General features: G+C 38.0%; 1 protein-coding gene, 1 long non-coding RNA gene and 1 other non-coding gene across 4 annotated transcripts in view; 2 read left to right on the forward strand and 1 right to left on the reverse strand.

The window, feature by feature from the left end:
• The first annotated feature begins 1991 nt into the window (after window positions 1-1991).
• Window positions 1992-5732, forward strand: LOC109189424 (uncharacterized protein At2g27730, mitochondrial). Of its 2 annotated transcripts, none has more exons than XM_019340115.1 (4): window positions 1992-2260; window positions 3987-4113; window positions 4765-4803; window positions 5353-5732. In XM_019340115.1, exons 2-4 carry the CDS (start codon window positions 4012-4014, stop codon window positions 5563-5565), a joined length of 354 nt encoding a protein of 117 aa, XP_019195660.1. In that variant the 5' UTR covers window positions 1992-2260; window positions 3987-4011; the 3' UTR covers window positions 5566-5732. The 2 variants fall into 2 exon arrangements, with proteins under 2 accessions (XP_019195660.1, XP_019195661.1); XM_019340116.1 differs by having other exon boundaries at window positions 4002-4113.
• A 1455-nt stretch (window positions 5733-7187) lies between these two features.
• Window positions 7188-7261, forward strand: TRNAV-CAC. The gene has a single exon. It is a non-coding gene; the product is annotated as a tRNA-Val (tRNA).
• Window positions 7262-14034: 6773 nt separating this feature from the next.
• The window catches only part of LOC109189450, a 33179-nt gene continuing 30308 nt past the window's right edge, over window positions 14035-16905 (reverse strand). The window contains exon 6 of the long non-coding RNA XR_002055572.1: window positions 14035-14046. This is a non-coding gene — a long non-coding RNA (uncharacterized LOC109189450). The remainder of the gene's footprint in view (window positions 14047-16905) is intronic.

The raw sequence follows: 16905 nt of genomic DNA on the forward strand, positions 1-16905 counted from the left end.
CCCTGTCTGCACCATTTCCCCACTAGAATTTATTCATGGTTCGCTTAATAGATAAACAAACTGCCTGAGACAGCAAAAAAAAAACACTCATTGAAAAGGTAGGCATAGATTGAGCCACAATTTTCAACAGTACTTCCTTACCAGCCTGGGATAGTGACTTTTTATTCCACGACCCAATTCTTTGTCTTATTTTATCCTCCACATAAGAAAATACAGCCCTTTTATTCCTCCCCACAAAGGATGGTAGACCAAGATATTTTCCAAAATTTACAGCTTCCTCCACCCCAAGGCATCTCGCCACCTGATCCCTATCATCTTCCCGGGTATTCCGGCTAAAACAGATATTCGACTTATTATAATTCACCACTTGACCATACAATTTCTCATATCTTATTAGGCACTGTTTGATAACACCGGTCTCCTGGATATTTGCTTTAAAAAATAATAAGCTGTCATCTGTAAAAACCAGGTGTGACACAGGAGGTGCCCCCCTAGCCACTCTACACCATGTATTGATAATGCCATTTGTGCCTTTTGCAATAACATCGACAGGCCTTCTGCACAGATAATAAAAAGATATGGAGAGAGGGGATCCCCTGTTTGAGCCCACGGGTAGGCACCACACGGGCCCCAGCAACACCATTCACCATCACAGTATAATTAACAATCGTTACACACAGCATAATAAGTTGAATCCATTTTTCACTAAAACCCATGACAACCAACATTTTTTTTCAAGAACGGTCATTCCATTTTGTCATAAGCTTTTGACATATCTAATTTAAGTGCACTCCACCCCATTAAACCACACCGTTTCCTGTTCAAAAAGCCCTACCTCGGCTGCTACCAAAATGTTATCCGTGATCAGTCTTCTTGGGATAAAAGCACTCTGGGATTCCTACAAAAAGAGTTCATAATAGTTCATTAAATAAGAAATTACATAACATTTCATAATAATTCATACAATTAGAAATTACATAAGAGTTCATAATAAGACATTATAATAAATTACATAACATTTCCTACAACAAAAGTTCATAATAGTTCATACAATAAGAAATTACATAAAAGTTAATACATAACTACTACTAAAGCAAAACACTACCAAAGCCAAATACATAACACTTCATGCATAACCATTAATGCTAGTTTTCTTTCTCATATAAGAACTTGATGTAGTCAACTCTCACCTTATCATCTGGTAATCCAATGATAACGGATCTTTCTTTTGGATCTTCAATTAGCTAGCGTGCAAGCAAAGAAAAATTCAGGGGTGCCGAATTCCAAATCGGGCAAAATATACAATTTTGCCAATGTATCCATAATTTCATTAGGACTTGGGTTTTCATTGAAGTCAAAACATCTATAAGTGACATATTCACATCCTTAGATACATTAGTTTTTTCTCCAATAATTTACAACATATTATCAAGTTTCTCCGACCGGTAGTGGATCAGATAAGGTAGTTGCGAAGGTGAGAAGAGGTGGATCGCAGACGACAGATGACGTGACACGGGGAGATGAGGCGGACACAGAGGTGAGAACTGAGTGAAGGAGACGGACGCGAAGGTGAAACTGAGCGAAGGATTATGAATTTCAGAAGGATAACATTGTCATTTTACAAAGAAAATCAATAAGCTATTCTCGAACGCTGAGTATATCAGCGTTTAGTATTTTGGTTGATAGGCCCAATCAACCAAGGCCAATAAGTCATTTATTAAACACTCCAAATCAACTTATTCATAAGGTCAAACAGCTAAACATGATTAAATTAATCAATTTTTAACTTATAAGTCAATAACCAAACACTCCCTTAATTTGAAAGAAAAGGTCTAATTAAAAATACAAGATCTGACCTTTTATTATTATTATTTTTTTGAAATATCTGACCTTTTATTTGTGAGAGTTATACAATTTCACCACAAGTTTTTATTGTTTCTTTTTTTTTTTTTTTTTTTTTTTTTTTTTTTGGTAAAAGAAAAAAGTGTCAACAGATCAGAATCGTTAACTTCGCCAGCCCCTACTTCTACCTTGCGCCGCTCAGCTGACACCTCTCACTCCTCACCTCAAACGCTCTCGCCTCTCTGTCTCTCACCTAGATTGCCAGACGCCCAGACACCATCGGCCCATCGCCAGAGTCTTTCTCCGTCTCCGCCTCTCCGCTTCTTACCCTCTGACCCTCTTAGCCACTCCGTCTCCAGCTTCGCCTCTCCGACTCTTCGTGGGTTCATAAGCCAGTCTCCGGCTATCCGCCTCTCCGGTTAGTCCCCTCTAACATCATTTGCTCATTCTCTATTCCTTTCTACATAGGAAACCCTAGATCCGGAGATCTCCTTCGAATTTATGCTTAATTTACGATTTTATGAATTTACTGTCACATATTAATGTGAATTGTTTATGACTTTGATTCTTTAATTTATACCGTGAATTTTATGATTTTTATGAATATACAGTCATATGAACATACTGTGAATTTTATATTATACTGTGAATTTTATATTATACTGTGAATTTTATAATTTATACTGTGAATTTTATTCTTTATACTGTGAATTTTATGACTTTTAGTTTTATGGATATACATTTTTTAAGGTGAACTAAAACAGAAACTACAAGAGGTATTTTAAAGATCTAGTATTATGATGTCTGTGTTTGCTGAAGTACATACTTTTTGAGTTTCTATCATATGCCTTTTTCATTAATGATTTTTTTTGCTTTTATCAGTTTATGTATGCTAGGGTACTTTTATCAGTTTCCCCTCAGAATCTTAGGAATGCATATTTGAATTGGTAATTTGGTATGCTCCATTTTTAGTCTTTTTGAATTGGTAATTTGATATGCACCCGCACTTTGTCTTTTTGAATTGGTAATTTTATTTGATATGTTTTGTTTACTTACTGCTATATCAATAATGATGTAACTTCTATACATTATTTAAACTCTCAACTTGTGCTTTTAATTTGTATTTAGTATCATAGCATAATTAGCCTTATTGGAATTCATATATGAACTTTTACAATAAACTATCTTTATTGTTGTTTGTCGTAGGGGTCATAATTAGGGATGACCATGGTTTGGTTTGAACCTTCCGGTTTGAACCGAACCTTGCACGGTAGGAATGAAGGGGTTCCGGTTCTTGATATTATGGAATCGGATGGTTCCGGTTCCAAACCTTGGAAAAAGTTTAACATTTATTAAAATTAAAATTATGGGCTTTGATTCTTATTGATATTATGGTCATTTCTTCTACCAAATGTCTACACACTCTATCTCTCTAGATTTTTTTTCTTCGACTTGGAAGTTTGCAGTAAGCACTCTTCTTAGTCTTCTCCTTAGCTACACACATATTGATTGCCATGTTTTCGCGTAAAATTAACTGTATCAATTCTAGGTTTTATTAGAACATTTCTAATATAATTTCTTTAGAAGCTCCAATAGGCTAATGCGACGTTTCAAATGAATTGATTTTTTTTGGATGTTTAAAACTTTAGATGAGCTGTTTCTAACAAATTAACATAAGGCACATGCTGGATTCTTTGAGAGTAGCTACATTGGTATTATTTGATCTATGGAGCAACCACTACTATTGACCTTCTGCCATGTTAATTGATAATAGAATTATCTCTCCTTGCACATTTGTCTTTTAATGTCTTATTATTGTGTCTGATGATTGCATAGAGGATATATGTAGATTTTGTAGTCAACTTAGGTACATACTAATATGATGGTTACCTTGCCTCCCATTCTTATACTTTGTAGTAATTGTGCTCTTTGATCCTTATTATATGACTACAGTTTAACTTAAAGAAGTATTGAATTAATTATCATTTACTAGTAGTAGGTCATACTGTCTTAGAAGTTAGCATTATTGGTTGTACCTATTCCATGAAGAATATGTGCTTTCCACTCTATAAATATTTAGTCTAGCTATATACTAGATTTATTTTACTTTAATTATAACCTATGGGTCATCACTTTATTTACAGGGAATTTGTTTGAAGAAACTTCTTCATGGCAGCAAGAAATGCTTTGAGGTATGTATCTCGTAGGTTCTCAAGTAGTGGCAAGGTGCTCAGTGAGGAGGAAAAAGCTGCAGAAAATGTCTATATCAAGGTGAATCTTTAATTGTGTACATGGTTCTACCTGCATTCACCTTTTAATACATTCTTGGTAATAGCTTCTTTCTTTGTGCTTCTATATTCTTCTTTTTTCCTTGTTAATGGTGTAATATTTCCTGATATATCTGTGCTTAATTGTCTAAGCAATTTTGTTATTTAACCATATGGTATTTTGACCAAATATTTGGCATGAGTAGTGAATTGAACTATTAGGATGTGTTGTAAGAATTTATTAGAGAGTACTATGTACGGACTACTTATTGATGCTTTGCATGAAAGCTTTCAACAGGAAAGTTCTGATGGTTCTTGAAATGCATTGATGTAGATGCTGCATCTCATTTGATTATAATGTGCTGTGTTTGTCCCTTTAAATTGATAAAGATTTTTTAAAAAATATGACTTAGTAAATGATAGACAGGCTATTACAGGCGCTGTTGAAAATGGCATTGAAGAAAACAGTTTCAGCATTTTGAAATTCACGCATCACATAATTGAACAACAAATTCATTTGTTCTTGAATGAACTGAATGAAGATATATAGAAATGGATCTCCCCTCACAAGATTTAGAAGTTGCTTGGTACTTGGCAAATTATTCTATTATTCTATATTTCTAAATTCCTTACACTACTCCCTTTACTGATGCAGAAAACTGAGCAGGAGAAATTGGAGAAGCTTGCCCGAAAGGTCTGTCAATCTTGACTATATTATGGTTTTGTTTTTGTTCTCTTAGTCATTTTGTGTGCTACCCTCATTATTATTGCTTCCAACATATTAGTTGAGAGTAAGGTCCCTGCTGGATAGGGGGAAAAACCTGGGAGCTTGTTAATTATAGTTGTAGATCTGAGTGAATAAATGTCTATAACTTTGACTTGGTTTGTTTTGAAGGTTTAAATTCAGTATGGTAGAGGTGTTTGCATGTTCCATTCTCATCTGTATGAACTGATAATTTACAGAGTATTTTTATGCTTGTAATCCATTTTCATTCAGTAAACTATTAACTATGCATCTCATTGTGGATGTTAGGCAAACCACTTAGCTTCTGTGAGGCCTAATTTAGTGGTTTGGCATGATTTTAAGTACTTCAATTGAACTCTAAGCTAATAATCCCTTTTGAAATTGAGAATATAGTAGTGACAATTTGGGAGAGTTAGATGGCTATTCTGTCTATTAATTTTCTTGTGAGCTCCTTTTTTTTTTTTGGGTTTAAATTTGGCAACGAATTTGTCTCCCCAGGGTCCCAATCCAGAAAAACCAGCTGCTGCCAACTCTGGGGATTCAGGGTCTGTAGCGGATGCTAAAGCAGGTGCTCAAGCCTCCTCCTCAACACCCGGGGTGTCGAATGACAATTACCGCAACTATGGTGTTTTGGCTGGAATTGTAACTGGTGTTGGTGCTCTGGGCTGGTATCTGATGTCAAAGGACAAGAAGAAAGAAGTACAGGACTGAAGTATAGTGTTTTGTTGATAGGAGCATGGACTTTGAAAATAAAACCTTGAATCATGAAAACAATGGTCCCGTATCGTTTTCCTCATGGATGTAGAATTTCTCTTCCATAATTCAATGATATTTTGCACTCTGGCAGAGGCATGCTGATGTGATTTGATTTCCTTATCCACCTTGTCGCATTCAATTTTCGGTCGCCATTAGCCTAATGCTTTCACTTCTGGTTAAAACGCAGGCTATATTCTGGTTAAGTCTAAATATGTTTCCGAGTTGTGCTTGTGAGCATAATAGTGGTCAGTGGATGGAATGTGGCTCACTGTCTCTAGACTCTAGATGCTTACTTCCGATCCCCAACCATAAAATAGCTCGACTTACAGGTACATCATTGATAGAGCGGCGTATGAGTCTAGGGGTCATAAATTCACTCATTATATCTAGAATTGCATGCGGATATGATTAAAAATTGGAGCGGAAGAATTGTAAAAGTTGTATTAGATTAAGTAATTAAGTGGTTTTGGAGTAACATTTATGGCCCGTTTGGTTCACGGAATAGGCCGGGAATGGCATAGCATTCCCAGTAATAGGCCTATTCCGTTGTTTGGTAACCATTTCTATTATCAGGAATAATATTCCTGGTAATAGCCTATTACCTCAAATAAGGTAATAGCTATTACTAGGGCCCCCCCTGGTATTAGCCTATTACTGAACGTTCAGGAATAGATTTTAGAATCTATTTCCTTTTTTACCCCTTTCTATAACCTAATTTTTTTATCCTATATATAAATTTATCTTATTTCACCACCGTAGTCGCCGCCACCACCACCACCATCGCCGCCGCCACCACCGCCATCACCGCCATCGCCGCCGCCACCACCACCATCACCGCCGCTGCCGCCGCCACCACCATCTCCGCCGCTGCCGCCGCCACCACCACCACCACCATCGCCACAACCGTCGCCGCCCCCCCCCCCCCACCACTGCCACCGCCACCACCATCACTACCACCACTGCCACCACCACCATCACAGCCATCGCCACCACCATCGCCGCCGTCGCCACCACCACCACCACCATCGCCGCCGCCACCACCACCACCATCACCGCCACCGCCACCACCATCGCCGCCGTTGCCACCACCGCCACCAGAACCACCACCCAGCAGCACCACCGCCACAACCGTCGCCGCCCCCACCACCACTGCCACAACCGTCACCGTCACCACCACCACTGCCACCGCCACCACCGCCATCGCCACCACCACCGCCACCATCACATATTTTTATAAGGGTATTTATGTCTTTTAAAACATATTTCATATCTATTCCTTAAATCAACCAAACACTGTAATATAATTCCTAGAGTCTATTCCTTCCGCGAACCAAACAACAGAATACAATTCTTATTCTATTCCTTGCCTATTCCATTCCTTATGGAATAGCATTCCTATTACCTCAAAATTCATTCCGTGAACCAAACGTGCGGTTATTCTTCCAAGTTGTTTACCAATTACGATGCCTATACCCATGTAACACAATTAAAATCATTAAAAAAAAACAATCAAAAAAAAAAAAAAAAAAAACAATGAAAGTATACAAAGAATTTAACTCCGAATTTGATAACGTCATGTCTGGGTGGTGTAGTTGGTTATCACGCTAGTCTCACACACTAGAGGTCCCCGGTTCGAACCCGGGCTCAGACAAACATCTCTCACATTTTTATTTTGTGATTACAGTCTTGTTTTGTCTCTCAAACGTCCACGAATGAGAATTATTAATTTGTAGCACGTGTTCCTGCAGCCACCATGGCACATATAATAGTTCCAAGCACCGCAAGAAATCACAAGGCTCGATTTCAAGCTTCTTGATGCTCCTTCATATATTTTAGGCTTTTAGCGCAGTGCATAATACTCCGTATTAGAGAAGTCGTCAACCCAGATTAAACTACACAAGCACAATAATTATACTGCGAAAAATTAAAAAGATTACCTTGATGACTTGTACCACAACCTTAGCCTCTTTCAATCTTGCAAACTCTATTAATCTATCTGATGTTGAACATCATTAATGTTGAATGGCACGGCAATTTCTTGATTACCATCCACATTATCCTCCTTTCTACCGCTTATCATTTTTTTTTTTTTTTTGATGAAAATTTATCATTCTTTTGACCTGTTTTACGTTTTTATTTTAATTCCAACTCTCTTGATTGCATTGCATAATTAGTGCCAATAAAGCTCCCCGAAAAATTAAAAAAGATTTACGTTAAGGTAATATTGACGTGTGGCCACTTAGGTTACAACTTACAAGTGTCTTGCATTTGCCTTGCATGTCTGCTCGTGCCTACGCGCCACCATTACTTTCAATTCCTGATTTTTGTTGCTTTTATTTATTATTTATTTTGGGTATCTTTAAGTAGGTAAATGGGAGTCAACGAGGCTTTGACTGGTTGGTAAAGGGAGATGGTTATATGTTATTCACTCCGACACTTTATTTTATTTTTTAATTTCTTTAATTATTTTCATTTTGATTAATGTTGATAAGGATGAAACATCTCAATAGCACACAATAATAGAGTGAATATTTTGATTTAGAAGATATGATCGAGTTAGTGGAATATATATAATTTTTATATTTGAGCCAAGATCCTGGCCGAGCTCAACCTCAGCCTCGACATTAAGCCAAGCCCTCACGCTGACCCTTGGGTCGAGGCCTCGCGCCGAACCCTCGGTCGAGGCCTTGAGTCGACCTCTCGGCCAAGGGCTTGTGCTGACCCCTCGATTGAGGCTTTGAGCTGGTTCCTCGACTAATGGTGGCTGGCCTAGCAGGTGCATGTCGGATGGGAGGGGGGGGGGGGGGGGCGACTTTGGTCATGTCACCCCGTCAAGTCAAACAAAATTTTTTACTCATTCAGATCGGGTGTTAGCAAAGCAAAGAAAATGAAGTTCTTCATTCAACATTGATTGGGTTCAAGTACATAACGAAGGAAGAATGCGGGTTGGAATTTATGAGGCGCAGCTCGGATTGGGCGGTCAGAATTTATGAGTTGCGGCTCGGAGTAGGCGTGTCGGAATTTATGAGATGCAGCTCGAAGTAGATGGGTCGGAATTTATGAGATGCAACTCGGAGTATACGGGTCGGAATTCTGCAAGGCACGGCTAGGAGTATCTACTCTCCTTCATTGACGACTTCTCGCAGCTCGGAGAGTGGGGGACTGATGATGGCCATATTATTGGAAATGGAGCAAACAGACCCAGAGAAATGGTGCATCGAAGACCTGTGGCCCTAGGATAAAGCCCCGCGCGTGACCCGGGTCGTCTCGGCAGTTGACCCCCTAGGCCGACCCCTCGGCCGACCTCCTTGGCCGAGCCCATGGGCCGACCTCCTTGGTCGAGCCCCTGGCCGACCTATCCGGGCGCCGGGCGCGGTCAGAGGCGGTTATAACCGTCCCCTCCTCTTTAGGGGGGCGGTTAGGGGGTACATTATGTATAATAGGCCTCCCTATTGTCTCATTAAGACATGTTCTATCCTATTTGTCCTAAACCACTCTTGCAATAGCATTGCAACACCATTGTAATAGCTTGACAAATACAATTTAATACAATATTTGGTCTCCGTGACCCTACAACACTTGTTTTGCCTATTTTACCTATCCATTTACTATTTACATAATTTATCGGGTTTATTGATTCGGTCTACTCGGTTAATTAAATCCATCAATGGTGTAAACCTAATTAATATAGTGTACAAACTTGATTAGTATATGTTTTTTATTTTTTATTTTTTTTGGATGAAGAGGATACCGCACTAGCCGCGATTATTTGATTCTTATAAATCTGGCTCCTCCACATCAGCCTGAAGAAGCTCAATCATCTCATCCGGAGGGGTTTCCAAGATCCTAGTCCCCAAATTATTTGTCTGTCCAAAATTGCCAAGTAGTCTGCGCACTTGTTTCCTTCCCTCAGAACATGTGAGAAAACCAAACAATCAAAACCCTTTAATTTACAAGAAACTTACAATCCATGATGAGGGATGGAAGGTTATCCCCCTGGAAACTCTCATTCATCACCTCAATGACAACTTTCAAATCAAGCTTAACTAGAAATTTCTAAAAACACCTCTCTCTATCGAGTCGTAGACCCTCCCTTAGGCCTCACAATTCAACATAGTAGCTATCAGTCCCTCCTACATTGATCGTGAAACCCATGATCCACCTCCCTTGGTGGTCCTGAAAGAGACCACCAGCACTAGCAAACCTAGTGGGAGCCTTTCTAGTCCCGTCAGTATTCAGTTTGATCCATCCCTCCAAAGGTGGAGACCAACCAACCCACAAAGGCTTACCACCTTTAACTGTGTCCCTTTTAGTCAGTAGCCAAGCTACTTCCTTTGCAAGAATTGTAGTTGTCTCAATCACCTCACTCGGGTCAAGCAACAACCCATTGAAGACAAAATGGTTACGAGCTTTCCAAATTCCCCAATTGATTACTATATGTATCATATATATCAACCCGATTAATGATATAATATACCTTACATGCAATACAAGTAAATTTTATTTATGCTCTATCCAAAATTAAGACACTATATAAACATAAGTGTTTAAATAGTATCCAAAATTAAGACACTATATAAACATACGTGTTTAAATAGTATTCCGTATTATAATAGAAGTATCTTGTTAATTTATTCTTATATTACGATTTTATTTATATATATAGAATCTGGTTCATATGAGAACCACTCCCAAAGTCAGTACATGTGGTCTAATCTGTTGGAAAAATAGCATTAAAATAACATTTTAAGTGACTATTTCGTGGTAGAATTATTAGTGGGGTCCACTTCTGATTTGGGTCGGGTCAAAGTGGATTCCGGTTCTTCGTAGTGAGACGAAGAGATTGATATATTGTACGCTCAAAACAAATAATGGGTGAATGAGAAATTGATTATCAAAGTAGACCCATTAAGTTAGAAAAATGAAGGGAAAAAGAGAGGGGTCGTTTATCAACTTGGAGAAATAGAGGATTTTTTAGAAAAATGAAGAAATTAAGAAGTGGAAAAAATAAAAATTGGAGAAGTTGTTTACTGAATTTCTTCTTCTAAATGCTTACTCCTCCAATCTCCAACTTTCTTAAAGAATTTGGAGAAGTTGATTTCCAACATCTCCAAATGGAGAAACGGAAAAACGCGCGTACAAAGTGTATGAAGTTTAAAGATTGAATCCTGTTGGCTGTGCGTTTCTTGAGTCTTGCCTCCTTTGTACTCCCCTTTCCCATCCCCCTAATAATAATTATTATTATTATCTTTCTTCATATTTATTATTATTATTATTATTATTATTATTATTATTATTATTATTATTATTATTATTATTATTATTATTTCCTCCTCCTTATTCTATTATGGACATAGATTTATTATTATTATTACTATTTTATTATTATTATTCCTCCTCCTCCTTATGCTGTTATGCACATAGATTTTATTATTATTATTTTTTTTCATCCTCCTGCACATAGATTTATTATTATTATTATTATTATTATTATTGCAGAAAAGTATAAATGCTATGTGGGGTGATTGTATTTAATAATGGAGAAATGGAGAAATAAAAAATTAGAGGAATGGAGAAGGAAAATTGGAAAAATAGAGAAATGGAAAACTGGAGGAATGGGGAAGGAAAACTGGAGAAATGGAGAAATGGAAAACTGGAAATGGAAAAACAGAGAAATGAAGTAATCGACCCCGAAGCTTTTATCCCATATTGGTTTGGGAAGTGGGTTTGCACCACTATTTATACAAGAGCGTTTCTAAGGCTTATTGAATTGTATAGCATAGAGGTTCTGTTTCGCGCGCAGGGAGGGGGGGGGGGGGGTGTGCAAATCAAATTCTAAAATGAGCCTGAAAAGGCTTGATTCAAGCTTGACTCGTGTACACTGGCACATGCGAACACGACTGACCTTACGGGCTACGTTATGCCAAATTTCTATATATTTTTCCAACACATAAACACAGGATTCGGTCTTCCCAATGTCGAATCATGATTCGGTCTTCCCAATGTCGAATCATGGGCCATACATGGATTCGGTCTTGGGTATGGCCGAATCATGGCGGGGCAACAGCACGAGCCATTGGCTTGTGCTTCTTTTCGGGTTGGTCGATTCTGGTTCTGTAACCAGAATCGTTTGCCCTCCTCTGGACCATTACAAGTCTTAATTCAAAATTAATTCTCACGATTAATGGTTAGCTGTTACAACAGTTTTTGAACTGATTTAATATAAGTACGAATGCCAGATAAATGCTACTACGTATTAAGTACTCAATCTCCTTTATAAACTTGTGTAGATGCAGCAGGTTTTAGACGAACAAAAGAGACACAACACATACAACAAGAAATTAGATTTTCTTCTCTCCAAAACTCTGCTCCTAATCCTTCTTGCCGACTGTGTTCTGTCCGTGCTCCAGTTCGTCGGGTTCTTCGTTTGGGTGCTCAAACATTGAACCGTAGTACGTTTTATCCTGGGAAACCTAGGCTACAACGCTCCTAGCACTTTTGGAAGGTAGCAAATAAGGTTTTAAGGAAAGAGTGTTTCGCTCGACTCGTACTAACCACCTTTCCTTCATCTTCGATCTTCTCGTCTTTCGGTTCAAGGTTTTGGGATTATGCTCTAAGCAATAAATCCTTGTTCTATATATATATATATATATATATATATATATATAGTTGTTGGTTGGAATTATAATCTAAGAAGATTATATAAATTCCATATTGATTGTCGCGCGCGCACACACACACACACACACATACACACACACACACACACACACACACACACACACACACACACACACACACACACATATATATATATATATATATATATATATATATATATATATATATATATATATATATATATATATATATATATATATAGTTTCTAAATACATTGTGTTTCTTGATTTTAGATCATTTTTAGGAATTTTTTGATTGTTTTCCTTCATTATTCTTCTTTTGAATTTTTCCGGTGTCGATGGTGATTGCCCAACATGGCTTCATGTTTGTTCTCTCTCTCTCTCCTTTTTTTTTTTTTTTTTTTGTTTTGTTTTTTGCGGTTCATTGGAGTATGCTTTTGATTAGGTTTGTTGATAAATATGTGATTTTAGGAGGGGGTGCATCGTAGGTTGTTGATTTATGCATTGTGGCGCTATGTGTGGTGCATCGTAGGACTTTGGTTTGTTCATTGTTTGTGGGGTGTTAGGTGTTGCTACTAGCGTGAGGTTATTTGGTTATGCATCATATGACTATGTTGTGCACCTTTGTGCACTCCCAGAATAAAAGTTGTGCATTGCTAACGTGGTTGAAAAAATCGCTAGGCGCTAATCGGGGCGCTCGGGGGGGGGGGGGGGGGGGTGCTAGGCTAGGCGGCGATTAATCGGCGCCTAGGTGCCCGCGTATATTTTAATTTTTAAAAATTTGTTTTTTTTTTAAATTTTTTAAGACTTGATAATTATAAACTATTTAATACTTTAATAGTTAATACTAAAATATTAAATATTAACCTAAAAAATATTCAGAGTTTGACCAATTTAAGGTTATTTCGCTCAAAACGATATCATTTTGAGTGAAATAACCCAATTAAAAAAGAAGATAATTTCTAATTTTTGTTTATTTTAAATTTTATATTAAAATAGTTAACAATCTATTCATGTTAAATTTTATATTCAAGGTAATTCAATCTATAGTCTATACTATGAGTCTGTGAGTCTATTAGTCTATATGTCTTGGCTATATATCTCTAAATAAATTATATAAAGTATAAATTATGTTCATGTGTTGTACATAAAGTGTTGGGAGTATAAAACTGCAAAATGAACACAGTTGTATACATAAAGTCTTGACAGAATGACACTAAGCCAGTAACTGTGTTCAATTGTTCATGACCTTCATCACTGATTCACTTTATGTGTACTTCTGTTTAGTGTTTTGGCAGTATAAACTATAAAGTCTAGGAATTAAGTTATTCACCTTTTCATTATTTCAGTTTTTAATTTTAGTATTAAATTATTATTTTTAATTATAGATGCCAACAATGAGATCGATGCATATGGATGATGATACGTGTAACACCCCTAAATTTTGAGATATTTAAAACTTATAAAATAAAGGCAAATCTATTATTAATTCCCAAACAGAGCATAAACTAAGTATAGTAGTCGGGGTGCTATGTCACATCTGAGCTAGAGAACCCAGATGCACAGGCTAAACTAACTAACAAGACATAATCCGTAATTAATACCAAAATACAATTCAAGGCACGCAGGCCATCTTATCAAAGCTAGAACTACCTAATCTAAGCCCACGAGTCCAACTAGTGCACTACGAAGCTACTCAACTGCCCCTGAAAAACATTCGGTGTAACAACCATCAGCGAATAATGCTGGTAACCCACTCCAACGCGTTAAGTACAATATAGGTAGATATAAGAAACTCATTTTGAAACTGAAATACATATATACTTACGAGACTCTAATTTAAATCCAAGATCAAGACTCAAGACACGTTAACAGACTCAACAATATAAAATAATTATAAAGACTAACATGCTTCCTAAGAACGCAATACAAGGTATAACAGACCGCTAGGCATGTGAAATAGCAATTAGAGGCAACGAAGGTATTCAAGACAGTCAGTTAACAAGTAGTCAACAAAGCACACTGTTCTTTCTCCAACCTTATACCAAGTTCCAACCTTGTAGCTCTCCTCCGTCCTTATATCAGTTCCGACCTATACCTCTAGGCCACACTTATATCACCACCCTTTATGCCTCCGGCCAACTACATGCCCCCACCGACAAACCACCTATCAACCACCAACATATCAAGATGGTGCCGCACTGCCATTCAATGATTCGCACCTCTAGTGCCACTATCAAGGGGTTAGCGCATATAACTCTAACATGACACCGGCAGCACTTATAACTTGACCTATGCTCAATGGCAGGCTAATCGAAGGTGGGTGTGTGCCTTTAGCACAGTCACCGCTATGGCCTGTACCTTTAGTACAATGACCGGGCACAAGTGGTGCCAACCTCCGACAATTCATTTCCACCAATCACAATCTCATCATCATCATTAATCACACCGGCCATTGCGCAAATGACCACGATACTCATCACCATTCAATCAATCAACACATAAGCAAATAACAATCAAGACACAACAACGACGACACGTATTACACATAAATTCCTAGGATGATACCTAAAACACCAAATGAGACTCATACACGACAAACGGGGTACAACGGGACACAACGGAACACGGGGAAACAACAAACGGGGAAAACATCACGAACCCCGACCGATTTCCAGCGGGTAGGTGGCGGGTGGTGACCACCCGCCGGCGGTCACTCGCCTTCCAGCGGGTGGCCGGCGGGCAGACCATCGCCCGCCGGCTACCCGCTGGAATAGTGATATGGGCAACGGGTAGGTGGTAGGTGGTCAGCCCCCCCACCTACCCCTCACTGATACACATGCAACTCTCAGTCCCGGGATCTCTCGTGGAACCCGAAACTATGTCCAAACACATTCAAACACATAATGACAACACCACGTATTCAATTAACAGAATTAAACCAAGAATCACACCAAATACGTCCTGACACGATTCCTAAACATACCAAGACCCAACATAAATCATATAACGGTCCAGGAGCATCCGGAACCACAAGAACATCAAGAAATCTATATGCAAGTCCTAAATACAAGTCCTAGGCTAGACTCAACACCCGATCATGCATAATCCCACCCAAATATTCCAAGAACATCATAATACGAAATTCACGATATAAACCCTAGGGCTCTAGACATAATTAAAGTACGAGATCATACATATAGCCAATCACAATATCAAGAACATCAAGATTATCAAACAAGCACAATATAAATCCTATGCAAGGGCTCTATCAAGACTCAATCACAGAATTACACATACGATTATCAAAGTAGCCAATGAATAAGATATAGCAAGGAAAATAGGTTTTGTTGAGACAAGGGTTACCTCTTAGCCCTAACCAATATCCCTGGCTACTAAGGTTCTTCTCTAAGATTCTTCCTCCGATTGATCTTCCTAGGCTAACTGGTGGGGGATTTCCTCGTCTGGGGTTCCTGCGAGTAATTTCGTGTGAGGGAAGGGAGAGGAAGGGTTCTATCTGATTCCTAATCCCCTATTTATATATTTAAGGGAAACCTATTCAAGGTCTGAGTAATAAGGCCCGCTTCCCTATTCCCTATGGGTTTAAGGTTCCTGGTTCAGGTAAGGGTTCACGATTCATCGTGGACCACTCAGGTTAATTAAGGCAATTATAATTGGATTAAATCCCCTTTTAATTATTTTAGTTAGCAGAATTAATTTAATAATTTATTTGGATTTGAAGGTCGTAACACGGGGTGTTACAATACGGTTGAAAAAGAGCCAGAGATTGCACTAACTGTTGGAACTGAGGCTAATGAGGAAGTAAATCAAACTAAGAAAAGAAAGGTTAGCCGGCCAAGATCTGAGGTATGGGATCATTTTACTAAAATTAGTAATGACATATGTGAGCGAAAAGCTAGATGCAATTATTGTCTGAAAGAATTGCTTGCTGATCCTAAACTAAATGGCACTAGTTCACTAAAAGCCCATGTTAGAAGCTGTCCGAAAATTCCCCGTGCTAGTAGTGACCCTAGCCAAACTGAATTGATTGAAGGGGAAGGATCACTAGGTTGTGTGAAGTATAGTGCTGTGGCACTTAGAAAGATCATTGTTGAAATGATTATAAATCATGAAATCCCCTTCAAGTTTGTTGAATTTAAGAGTTTTTAAAAAATGCTTGTCTATTGCTTGTCCAAGGTTTAAGGTTCCATCTCGATGGACTATTGCTAGAGACTGTTATAGTATGTATTTGGGGGAGAAACAAAAGTTGTCTAAGTTAATCCATATGTCTTCACTTAGGGTATCACTTACCACTGACACTTGGACATCATTGCAAAGGGAAAATTATATGTGCCTTACTTGTCACTTTATTGACAATAATTGGAGCTTGCAAAAAAGAATAATTAATTTTTGTCCAATTAATAGTCATAAAGGTGAAGATATTGATAAGATGATTGAAAAATGTTTGCGTGATTGGACAATAGACAAAGTTTTCACAATTACCGTGGATAATGCTAGTTGAAATGATGTGGCTACTCAATACTTGAAAAAGAAATTGAACAATGTTAGTGGAACTATCTTAGAGGGCAAATTTATTCACATGAGATGTGTTGCACACATTACTAATTTGGTTGTCACAGACAGGTTAAAGGAA

Source organism: Ipomoea nil, unplaced genomic scaffold (genome assembly GCF_001879475.1).
Source record: "Ipomoea nil cultivar Tokyo-kokei standard unplaced genomic scaffold, Asagao_1.1 scaffold0202, whole genome shotgun sequence".
NCBI classification, from domain to species: domain Eukaryota; kingdom Viridiplantae; phylum Streptophyta; class Magnoliopsida; order Solanales; family Convolvulaceae; genus Ipomoea; species Ipomoea nil.